At 48.4% G+C, this 11,662-nt stretch overlaps 1 protein-coding gene across 1 annotated transcript in view; it reads left to right on the plus strand.

Annotated features, from left to right (window-relative positions):
* Positions 1–11,452, plus strand: part of INTS1 (integrator complex subunit 1) — a gene marked incomplete at its 5' end in the record, with an annotated part of 27,645 nt that extends 16,193 nt beyond the window's left edge. The window contains 18 exons of the mRNA XM_017734296.1: positions 1–107; positions 607–766; positions 1,396–1,536; positions 1,922–2,102; positions 2,186–2,309; positions 2,834–2,952; positions 3,957–4,044; positions 4,652–4,878; positions 5,845–5,968; positions 6,447–6,580; positions 6,952–7,144; positions 7,414–7,541; positions 8,020–8,132; positions 8,653–8,766; positions 9,582–9,652; positions 10,157–10,248; positions 10,324–10,433; positions 10,834–11,452. The exon at positions 1–107 is cut by the window's left edge and continues 41 nt beyond it. Coding sequence (XP_017589785.1) covers positions 1–107; positions 607–766; positions 1,396–1,536; positions 1,922–2,102; positions 2,186–2,309; positions 2,834–2,952; positions 3,957–4,044; positions 4,652–4,878; positions 5,845–5,968; positions 6,447–6,580; positions 6,952–7,144; positions 7,414–7,541; positions 8,020–8,132; positions 8,653–8,766; positions 9,582–9,652; positions 10,157–10,248; positions 10,324–10,433; positions 10,834–10,949 — 2,342 coding nt within the window. The remainder of the gene's footprint in view (positions 108–606; positions 767–1,395; positions 1,537–1,921; positions 2,103–2,185; positions 2,310–2,833; positions 2,953–3,956; positions 4,045–4,651; positions 4,879–5,844; positions 5,969–6,446; positions 6,581–6,951; positions 7,145–7,413; positions 7,542–8,019; positions 8,133–8,652; positions 8,767–9,581; positions 9,653–10,156; positions 10,249–10,323; positions 10,434–10,833) is intronic.
* Positions 11,453–11,662: the final 210 nt, after the last annotated feature.

Raw genomic sequence — 11,662 nt, forward strand, 5'->3', positions numbered from 1 at the left:
CGGTGGCTGCGCTGCTCAACTCGGCGCACAGCGGTGCCCTGGTCATGGCCATGCACCGCCACCACTTCATCTCCTGCCCGCTCATGCGCCAGCTCTACCAGTACCACGTGAGTGGCTTTGGGAGCGCTTCATGAAGAGGCGTGAGGTGGGGAGAAATGGGAAATCTGCAGTGCATCTGCTCTGCTGTGGGCATACCTGTGTAATGCTCAGCTCAGGTTGCCTGGCCATTACCTGCAGAATTAGGTGTACCTTACCTAGCCTGGTAGCTCTTTTTTGGATTTACAGCTGTAGGTCTCTGCTGGTTTTGGGATCTCTAGTCTGTGTTGTATTGTGGTGTTGGACATGTCGTACGAGCCAAGGCGTTTGCAGACAGTTTGAGAGATAAAGTCTAATTCACTGAGTCATAGAATGGTTTTGGTTGGAAGGCACCTTAAAGATTGTCTAGTTCCAATTCCCCTGCCACGGGCAGGGGCACCTTGCACTAGATCAGGTTGCTCCAAGCCCATCCAACCTGGCCTTGAACACCTTTAGGGATGGGGAGTCCAGAACCTCTGGGCAACCTATGCCAGTGCCTCACCACCCTCACTGTAAAGCATTTCTTCCCAGCGCTCCATGCCACGGGACACTGCCTTCTCCTCGCTCTTCTTCAAAGTGCTCATGCAGATGCTGCAGTGGCTGGAGAACCCTGCGGTGGAAGATGGTCCCCTGCGAGCTCAGCTGAAGGCCTTTGCTGTGCAATACTCCTCGAGGCACAGGATCAGTGATGGTACTGGCAGTGGGCAGCTTATGGGACTCAGAGGGGACAAAGTGGGACAAGAAAGAGACAAACAAAACTGTACCTGGAGCAGGAAGTGTGGTGGGCAGCCTTTTAGACACGTGTTGTAAGGAGTAGCAAAAGTAGTACACTGTGCTGCAGAAACTCCTTGAGGGTTTGAACAAGTGCCTTAGCTCTGGGGGCTTGCAGTAGACACCCGGTATCATCTCACCAAGCACAGCAGATCTCTCAGGGAAAAATTCCTGTTTCTCAGGCCAGGAATTCTGTGTGAGCTGTAGTTTTGGTAGATGAGCATGCAGGAATGAAAAAAAAGGAATGCCTCTGGAACAAGGTCACATCATGACTTGTAGAGTTGTTTATCATCTGCCATCCCTTGGGAGCAGGAGTCTAACCAAGAGCTTGGGCATGGAAATGGGTTTGTGGTTACAGAGCTTTCTCTTGCCCACGTGTAACATGCAGGAGAGCTGTCAAGGGTTGTGGTGGCCGTAAATGGCATTAGAATGTGTATTTGTATGTTTGAGTAGATGTGCTCTGGAGCCACACGGGGAATCTGTAGGAGGGAGGTCTGATGTGGGGCTGGCTTGTCCCTGTGTGATGCCAGTGCTGTGATTTCATTGCAGTTCGAGGTGGCTTCTTGCACCTCACAGAAGCTCTTTCTTTCCGTCGTGACCCGGACTTGATCAGCTCCACAGTCTGTGCCATCATTGCAACTCTGAAATCAGGAGAGAAGTGTAATGTGGAGCCAGAGCTTATCAGCAAAGGTATGGATGTCCTTCTGCTCTCCTCCTTTGCAACAGCAGCTTGAACTTCCAGCCCAGCAAGGGAGTGCCTACTGTGCAGGCTGTGGGAATCTGCCTTCTCCCTGAATCAGAAAATGTGAACTGATCTAAGCTTGGCCCTGTCTTTTATCACCTCCTTTGTCCCACTGTATGTGGGTTTATAAACTCTGATCTGGGGCTGGGATTAAGTCTCTGAGCACACTGTTGGTTTCCACTAGCAAAAAGAGAAATGGAAGCCTACTATCCCAGGTAAAAAATGGTTTCCCTCTGCCTCAGTGAGCCTGGCTATCAGGAATAATACTTGCAAGGTTCCATACCTTTTACCACATCCTGAAGTTAATGAGTGGCATCTTTCTCCCCCTGCTAGTCCTTCAAGGTCTGATTGAAACCCACTCTCCATACCTGGAGGAGCTTCTGACTGTCCTCTTCTCAGCTACTGTTGAGACCACTGCCAGGTGTCCTGCTATGAAACCAATTGCTGTGGTGTGCTCCTTGTTGCTCCAGGACAAAGAAGAAACACCAGTAAAGAAGGAGGTGGAGAGTTGCAGGTGAGCCAAGGCAATGATGGGGATTCATGGGTAGGTCTGGGTGCATGGTATCACCGGTGACACTGGCGTTGCTTTGTCCACAGTGCTGAATCAGCTTGGCCAGGGCCTGCCTCTGGCCTTCTCAATGACTGGCTGGAGATGTTGGACCCGGAGGTCATCAGCAGCTGCCCTGATCTCCAGCAGAAGCTACTGTTCTCCTGGAACAAAGTAAGAGTTGTTGGGCCGAGGGACTGCGGTGCTGAAACGACTTTCTGGGGTACTGACCTGCACCTGGAAACAGGGCAAGGGGTAGTTCATGTTGTGCCACAGGTTACTGTATGAGTTCCAAAGCAGTACAGTCTGACTAGGAGGACAGTTCTGTGCAAGGCTCACATTTGCCAGTGCAAGGCTTATGTTTCCTCTTATCTTTATATTTCCTCAGCTGTGTTCTTTTAAGGACTTCAGAGTGCCTTACAGACCCAACACGGTCCCGTAACAACTCAGCCAGCTGTGTTTTCGTTGGTATTTTTGCAGGCAGATCAATAGCTTGCCCAAAGTGCCATGCCAAAGGCTGAAACTGAATTTCACATCTGATGCCATGTTCTGTTGGAAAGTGCTGCCCTAAATCCTCGTGCTGTGTGTGCTGTCTGCCCATCTGGATTGTCATCCTTGTGCAGTACACATGGCATCTCCTACATCCACCTCGCTACCAGGATCTGTTCATTAATCTCTTCCTCTTTTGGTGCTTCCAGGCAGGGTCCCAGGTGCCCTCCTTCCGCCCATACCTCTTGGCTCTTCTGACTCACCAGTCTAGCTGGACCACGCTGCACCAGTGCATCAGGCTTCTGCTTGGCAGGAACAGGGAGCAAAGGTGAGTCTTGTCAGGCCTAGCCAAGGGATTGAGCAGGGCAACTCTGTCTGAGAGAGAACAAGACCTGCCATGTTCATGATGTGTCTGCCAGGAGATGTAAATCAGCCAAAGATAGACTTTGTGAGAAGGATGCTGATTTCAGTCCTGCTGATTTGTGTACCTTGATATAAACATTACCTACTGTTTGATGGACGCAGCTCATAAAGATTTGGCTGTGTTCTAAACAGGAAGTGCTAATTGTGGGTAATCCATCTTGCACTGCCCTTGGTGATAATCTTTATGAGCATGGGGTTGCAGAACGTCTCGGATAGTGAACTGAGGGCTGTCTCTGTACCTGGGCAGGCTCGGATGGATCTTTTGGTTGTACTAAACTCCATTTCCAGTCTTTCTCTACTCCTTTTGTGACATCAGGCTCCCAGTTCTGATCTCTGCAGCAGCCCTAGCTCTCAGCTTCTCTACACAGCTCTCAAATACTGAAATGCCACTGTAGTAGTATTGTGCTTAAACTTGTTTTTACACTTATGCACCAGGAAATACTGACACCTAATAACAGCAATACTTCTAAAACTGGTAGTATTTCAGTTTATTATTTTATTCTTGATTTCTTGCTCAAAATTACATGCACTGCTCAGTTCAAGGTAACAGCCGCGATAGGATATTCCACACACTGGGACAGTAAGGTCATTGGTCTGATTGTGCCAACTGTTTGTGTTGATGACCAACTCCTGGCCTTGGTGCAAGGCTCCACGTAGCCCCCACACTTGCTGAATGTCGTTTGTTCTGCTCTGCACCCTGTGCTGTGCTTATTGCAACAAATATTTAGTCATAATCTGGGAACAGAACCAACCCCCTTCTCGGGACTTAATAGATCCTATTTTTACATTTGCAGATGTTTCTTTCTTCACAGCACTCATCATGTTTAGTGATGCTTCCATGTGTTTGTGTGCTGCCCGAGGGCTGTGTTGATTCCAATTGCAAATCTATCTTCTTCTGTCTTCTGGCAGGTTTGACCCAACTGCATCCTTGGATTTCTTGTGGGCTTGTATTCACATTCCTCGGATCTGGCAGGGGAGGGACCAGAGAACTCCTCAGGTATCGGTTCAGTTCTTCCAAGATTCCTCTCTGGATGGAGCAAGAGGCAATGTTTTCACAGTACCTGATTTTTCTGTGGCCAAGAGGTGGCTGGAGTGATTCAGGTGGAGTGTGCCAAGTTTGCTGCCGGTACCTCAGCTGGTTATTTAGCTGCTCTGCTATGTTACATATTACAGTGGCAATTTAGAGTCCAAAAAGCTGATAGGAATGCACAAAGTTTGCCCACTTGGCATTTCACCTGCAGCAATTGCCACAATATCTGGTAAAGGCACAAGGCTAGAGTGGCAAGCAGGCTAAAACCCAGCATGGGATAATGGCCATTTTACAAAGAAAAGGAGGCTGTGTCTCTTCTCCACGGAATTTCATTGGTTTGGTGACTGAATTATGATTTCTGACCCATCACATGTGCTGAGATGGAAGTAAATGAAGTAGAGGAGGGGTAAGGAGGTTTTACTTGGGGCTGTGATGCTTTCAGAGCTCTAATATGGGGCCATTCTTAAGTCTGGTTCTGAGATGCTCCATCCCATTTGGGGAAGGTGTGACTAGAAGGAACTAAGGGTCTTGGGATTTGGTGTGGAATTACTTGGGGTGTTCTCTTGCACTACAGAAGCGCCGTGAGGAATTCGTGCTCCACTTGAAGGCGTCAGAATTGATCAGCATGGTGGAGCTGATCCTGGCTGAAGCAGAGACCAGATACCAGAACACTGACGAGGCCTCCTGCACACTCATCCAGTCTCGACTGCCGTTGTTGCTCAGTTGTTCCCATGGAGACCTTGAGAACATCAAAAAAGTAACAGAGTATTTGACCAGCTGCATCCAGCAGTGGGGAAGCAGGTGAGGCTGCAAATGAGGAGCTTTGTCTGCTGGAATTGTAGTTCTTGGGCACAGGCAGGCAGGTAATGATGAGACTTGCAAGTATGTCTTCATTAAGAATATCATGTTCCAGAGCCTGTATGAAAAGTGCACACTATCCTCCCTGAGGTCTGGGGGAATAACAAGTGATTTTAAGTGGTACTCAGACCAGGAAGGTGACTTCAAAAGTGAAGTTTAAGGGTGCTTTTGCTTTTAGAACTTCAGAATGAAATTCTTGACATGCTTGGTTTTTTTTTTTCCTTTCTTTAAGGCAATGGTTATTTTTAATTACTAGTTCCTAATGTGGGATTTCTTGTCTACTCATCCCTTGAGTCACTGCTTATAATACATCCTGCTTCTGACTTGCTTTCAAAGCTGAATGGAGACCAGATTGTTTCTAAAAGCTATTTTAGGACTGTGGAAAGAACAGGAAGATGATGTTTTCAAGGCAGTGAAAGGAACTGACCTAATTCCAACGTTGCTTATGGTGATATTAGGAGAGATTCTGAGTAACCTCAGTTGCTGTTGCTTTCTACTTCCTCCCAGTGCAGACTGTGCCAGGCATCTACAGGGCTTTCAGGTGTGTAGAGAACATGGTGGCCAGTCTGAATAGTTGTGGTTCTGATTTCTTTTCCAGTTGAGATGGGGCTGACCATGAGTACCACATGCAGGAACTCTGCACTAGAGATGTAAGCAGAGCTTTCTTGTCCTTTGCCCTTTGGAATTGCAGTTTTCTAGCTGCAAGTGGATCCCCATAGACTGCGGATGGATCCCTGCAGAAAGTGAATGACCTGAGTTGTCCAAAAGAAGCAAAGACTTAAAAAACACTGGTTGAGATTAGTGATGTCTGTGTTTTCACATGCTCTGTTTGCCATGTGCAGGAAGGCTGTTAGTAATCTGATGGGTCTGGGATGTAGCCAGTGGCTGACATCACCCTTTTTCCTTTAGCTCTGTGGGGAAATGCTGCCAGGACCTTCTGCTGCAGATATACCTGCAACTACCTGAGCTCCTTGTGCCTATGCCTGAGATGCTTCTTACCAGCGAAGGAGCCAGAGACAGCAGCACTTGCAAGGTAAAGTTAGAGGCATAGGAAAGCCCCTTTCTAGTTATGTATGCAGAATGGATGCTACCCTGATGCCCAGTTTAGAAGGCAAGGATTGGCAAAAGCTTCCTGGATGACTTTGGTTTCTTTATTTTGCTCTTTTGTTACCCCTTCCCTCCTTGCACTCTCCAGAGCAGAGAGTTCTGGTGTGGTTTATTTTGCAGTGTCCTTCTATAAAATAGTGTAAGCTCCACAAGCTTCTGTGTGCCAAAGGCTTCTGTAAAGCACAAGTGTAAAGGCATCTGATCCTGCTTTGATGTCTGCAGGGACTGTGGACTTCAGATCCTATGCCAGCTGGAATCCTGCATCTACTCACAGATTCTACCTGAAAATAATTTCTGTCAACCCCCCTGTGTAGCTGGAAAGGAATTGGGAAACACTGCTGGAGAGCCAGGGGCTGGTTTGTACATTAAACTACTTAACAGTTTGCTCATTATTTTTCTTCCAGCTTGATGCCCTGGTTCACAGATTCATTAACCTCCTCGCAGACACCAGTGACTCCAAGTCATCCGAAAGCCGCGTGTGGGATGCCAATATGGCCTGCAGGAAGTTGGCTGTGGCCCATCCCATCCTCCTCCTTAGGTACCTCTCTCTCCCTGTGTGTGGCTGGGGTTCAGTGAAAAGCATCCACCCTTGTCCTAGAAAGGGAACAAACTTGCAGCCATCACAATGATGGTGAGAGAATTCACCTTCATGTACAGAAGTCAAGTGAAAAGGCAGCAAAGTTGCATCTCTTACAATGAGGCAATACCTTGTGTCTGTCAGGAAATAATGTTGGAATTAAAGACTAGAGAACAGAATATGGGTGAGAAATGGGGCTTGCTGAGTCTATGGGTATAGGGATCAAGTCCGGAACTCTGAGAGAGGATAAGGGATTTTGCCTTCCGGGAACTGAGGTGAAATGTAAGTTTCTTGAAAGATCTAGACCTGGATTTTCTTATTTGTTGTTTCAGGCACTTGCCAATGATTGCAGCACTGCTGCACGGCCGCGTTCACCTCAATTTCCAGGAGTTCAGGCAGCAGAACCACTTGACCTTCTTCATCCACGTCCTGGGGATCCTGGAACTGCTCCAGCCGCAGGTCTTCCAGAACGAGCACCAGGCGGCACTCTGGGACTGTCTCCTGTCCTTCATCCGTCTGCTGCTGGTAGGAAAATCCCTGCTTCCCTCCGTGTGCCGGCTGCTGGCCACTAGATGGGGAAGCTCGTGTAACACAGGGCCAACCTCAGCTCTTCTCATTCGAAGGGAAAGCCTTCCTAAATGCCTAAGAACAAAAAAGTGCATTAAGTACCTTGGAGGGCTTGAAGAGGAGGCAGGAGATGAAGAAACCACTCTGTGGTACCCAGAGGTGCAGGATAGGGCAGTGCATTGCTGCTTTTTTTGTTGTTAACTCTCACCTTCTTGATCCTTTCCCAGAACTACAGAAAATCCTCGCGGCACCTGGCTGCCTTCATCAGCAAGTTTGTCCAGTTCATCCACAAGTACATCACATGCAATGCCCAGGCAGCTGTCTCCTTCTTGCAGAAGCACTCGGATCCACTCCAGTAAGCTTCCTTATGCCTGTCAGCCCATGCACAGTCAGATTGCCAGGAGCTAATGAGACAGAAGACAGCAAGAAGATGTGACAGAGTAGCTGCTAATATGGCACTTTTTCACCCTTGGCTCCCTTAAGTCTCTATTGAGATGAGCAGCATATCTCTTTTCTTATAGGTGAAAACTGAGCCCAAGGAAGTCACATAATGACTTCAACTCACATAATGGCCTAAACAGCATATTGAGGTATTATAGTGCCCTGCAACTTCTCCAGAGGGGCAGCTGGAGGGTCTTTCCCCAGAGCAGTGGCTGCCGGGTCCCACCTGCAGATATGTGGGGAAACTGCATTTGTGTTCCAGTTACGAAGAAAGGAAAAATCTTGTTTCTGCTTCTGAGCAGCTCTTTGTTTCAGTGTACATATCTGTGCTGTTACTTGTGCTCATGCCCTTATTGCTATTGAAAGCCAAACACAACACCTCTTTTTCCCAGTGACCTGTCATCAGACAACAGTGACCTAGCAATGCTGAAGTCCCTCCTGGCTGGGCTGAGTCTGCCTAGTAAGAGTGGCATCTTGGACAGGGGCTCTGATGAAGAGAAGGATGGTGAGTCTGGCAGGTGAACCTGCAGTCTGTTTTGGAGAACAGGTGTTTTTGTGGGGTGTATGCTGTGCTTGTTCTTGTAACAGCTCAATGTGTTTAGAGGGGAGAATGGCACTTGTATGCTCAGCAGTTGGGAACCAGATCTGGGATGGGTTAATTTGTTTTGCTGCCAGTGATATCACTACTGGAGCAGAACAACAGCCCTTAACAGGGGTGAGTTTCCTGGTTGTGGATTTCACCCTTTTAATCCACACTTAAGGATTGACCTGTTGGGGGGACTCTAAGGGCACATCCACTCTTCCACTGTTTACAGCTTGCATGGGAACATTAGTCAGTATTTAAAGAGCTTGCAAAGCTTCCTCCTCAGTGTCAGCTGAGGGGGTGACAGGAGGTGCAGTGAGATTAGAGACAGTGTGAGAGCCAGGAATTGGATCACAGCATTGCTGGTGGTTCATGATACACCACTGCACTGGGAGGGAATATTGGCTGTCAGGAGTGCCCTGCTCTCTCTCTCTCCCCCCAGATGAAGCAGCTGCTGGTTCTCTCCCCCTCGTCAGCGTGTCCCTCTTCACTCCCCTCACGCCAGCTGAAATGGCCCCGTATATGAAGAGGCTCTCCAGAGGCCAGACAGTGGAGGGTGAGTGAGGACCTGCAGAGCTGTGCAAAGACACAGGGCAAATGCAGGCATTTGTTAACCTTGTTACTTATCTGTCAGCAGCAGCCTGGTTTCCTGTGTCAGTCTTGTGTTTGGAAGTCACCAGCAGTTCGGATATTGTTCCATTTTTGGATTAACTTGTCCGTAACCTCCTGTGATTCTGTGACAGAGGCTTCCTATGATTCTGTTATCACTTAGCAGTAATTCAATGGCCTCTGCTTTGGGGCTCTTCAAGGATCTTTAAGCATTTTGGGAGATAGTATGAGTAAATCAAGGAATGCTACAGTCTGAGCCAAGTCTGAAGTGCTGATAGGAGTGAAATACCAAATTGATGAGAAGCAGGGTTTGTTAGAAATCCCCAAATGGCCTTCATGGAAGAAAATCATGTTAACCTGGCATATGGGAACAATGATCTTCTCCAAAAGCCTCCTGAAATTACAGGTGTCCAGTGTTAAACCTAAGTTGTGATGGTTTTCCTTCCAAGGTAGAATAGGACAAAAATGTCCTGCCTGGACCCTGTTTTTTAAAGAGACACGCTGTGAAGGTCTTTAGTTACAGAAGAAAGTGTTCTGGAACTGAAACCTCTCACCCCATTGCATTCCTTCCTCTGCCTGGGCAGGTTGGGATGTGCTGATCTGGCACATCCCTGGGCTCCTCCTTTTTGAAGAACTGCCTTTATTACACTACCTCTGTGTGCAAGTGGGAAACCTTGACAGCTTGGGAGATTGGTTTTGTGGGGAAAAAAGAAAAGATTCTTTGCTGGATCAGTCACCCTTTCAACCTGTGTCTTCTGGCAGACATCCTGGAGGTGCTGACAGACATCGATGAGATGTCCAGACGGAGGCCAGAAATTCTTGCCTTTTTTGCTGTGAGTATTGGTGTCTCAAACTGCCGCTGGAAGGAAGAGATTCTTTTCACCAGCGTCTGTGTTGCACAGCCAGCTTAAGCACGTCCCTTCCTCTGCTTTTTGGGTGGTTGTTGCAGCACCTTAGGAGAAATGTGTCCTCAGTTAGCCCTGCTGAGAGCAGGCGCTATTTCCCTCCATTGCATGCTGGGTCAACCACCATCTACTTTATATCAGAGGAAGAATTAACCCTCTGTCCTCTTCCCAGGGCAAGGAGAGAACAGAGCAGCTCTGTTGAAAAAGCTGTAAACTAGGAAAAACTCAGCTGTCCCACATGAAATAAGATTACAGAAGGGTACTTTAAAGTATTCAAAACCAGGATAATCTCTTACAGGGAGGGATTTCTGGGGTCAGCTAGTACCTGCTGGATTTGTGTTGGGCTGGATTGGTGTGGAGGGGGAGTAATGCCAGTCTGAGGAGTTTGTGCTCCCTGAATGGCCCCATGATCCACATTTGTCCATCTTTCAGACAAACCTACAGAAGCTGATGAGTTCATCAGAGGATTCCTGCCGAAACCTGGCCTTCAGCCTGGCTTTGCGCTCCATTCAGAACAACCCCAGGTGAGCAGCCCTGGAACTGAGGCTGTGCTGGCTCGAGATCTGGGCTGTACTGACACTGTCATGTTTCACTCCCAGCATTGCTGCAGATTTCCTGCCCACCTACATGTACTGCCTGGGCAGCCGAGACTTCGAGGTGGTGCAGACAGCACTGAGGAACCTGCCTGAATACACCCTCCTTTGCCAAGGTAAGTGGAGATGTGCCACCTTTGGGGCACAGTTGGCTTCACAAGGGTCGAAGCTGGGGTTCTGTGCTGGGCACAGCTCCCCTGGGAAGCTGCCCAGGATCGCTATTGCTTAGACCAGGCCATCAATACTAATTGGGCTGAGCTTCGCAAGGGGAGCTGTCATAGAGACAAGGGGGGCTTCCTTGAAGTAGATTTGTCTCCCTTACAGTTTTCTCTGAGTTGTGACCTCTCACATGATCACAAACCCACGGAGCTGTTAGAGGGTGGATTGTGCCGTGTTCTTATGGAAGGAGAGATTTCTCACGTAGCTGCAAATGCTCACCCAGTGGTTGTTGGTGGGTTGCTCTTCTTGCACACGGAGCCCTCGGGCCAGTCCTCACTCTGCCTTTCCCTCCCCCAGAGCACGCAGCGGTGTTGCTGCACAGGGCCTTCCTGGTGGGCATGTACGGCCAGATCGACACCAGCTCTCAGATCTCAGAGGCTTTGAAGATCCTGCACATGGAGGCCATGATATGAACGTGTGCTTCTGGGAGTTTCACTTCCACAGGAATTAATTTAATGGATTCATCAGCTGCATTACAGCCCTGCAAGAAGAACAGTGTATTGCAACCCATGTTTGCTGGAGGATCAAAGGGGATGTGGCAGGCCAGACTGTTCTGGAAAAGGAGAGGGTGCTGACTGAAGATCAGCAAGGGGCAAGGATCAATCTGGCTGGCTAAAATGCCATTATTGTGGGAGACAAATCTCCTGAACATTGTGCCAAACAGGGACCACTTCCTTCATGGGGTCTTGGGGCAGTGGCTGTTGGTTTGTTGTTTGGGGGTTTTTGTCTCTCCAGGAAGGCAGAGCTGCTGGGAGAGCAGAAGGGAGTGAGCGATGGCCCTTGCACTTGAAATATCTGCACTCTCTGTGTTGGAGAGAACATGCAGATTTGTGCAGGGGGAGAGACCACTTTGGTTTCTGGGGGTGGGTGTTTTATTTTTTTTTATTTTATAATTAAAATTCTCTTTGTTTCCATTGTGCCTTTCTCTGCTCCCTTGGGCATAGCTTGACATCTCTCTCCCCCTGTACTTCATTCTCTCATTATTCTATACAAAGCATCTCTGGAAGACCTGTCTCCATGGCCAAGTGCTCACAGAGCTGCCTTGGCCTTTTACAGGATGTGCAAGAAATGGAGCAGGTTTGGAAGGGTCAGTGGGGTACCATGGATGAGTTTGGTCAGCACCAGC

This window comes from Corvus brachyrhynchos, unplaced genomic scaffold, assembly GCF_000691975.1.
Source record: "Corvus brachyrhynchos isolate BGI_N302 unplaced genomic scaffold, ASM69197v1 scaffold5, whole genome shotgun sequence".
NCBI lineage: Eukaryota > Metazoa > Chordata > Aves > Passeriformes > Corvidae > Corvus > Corvus brachyrhynchos.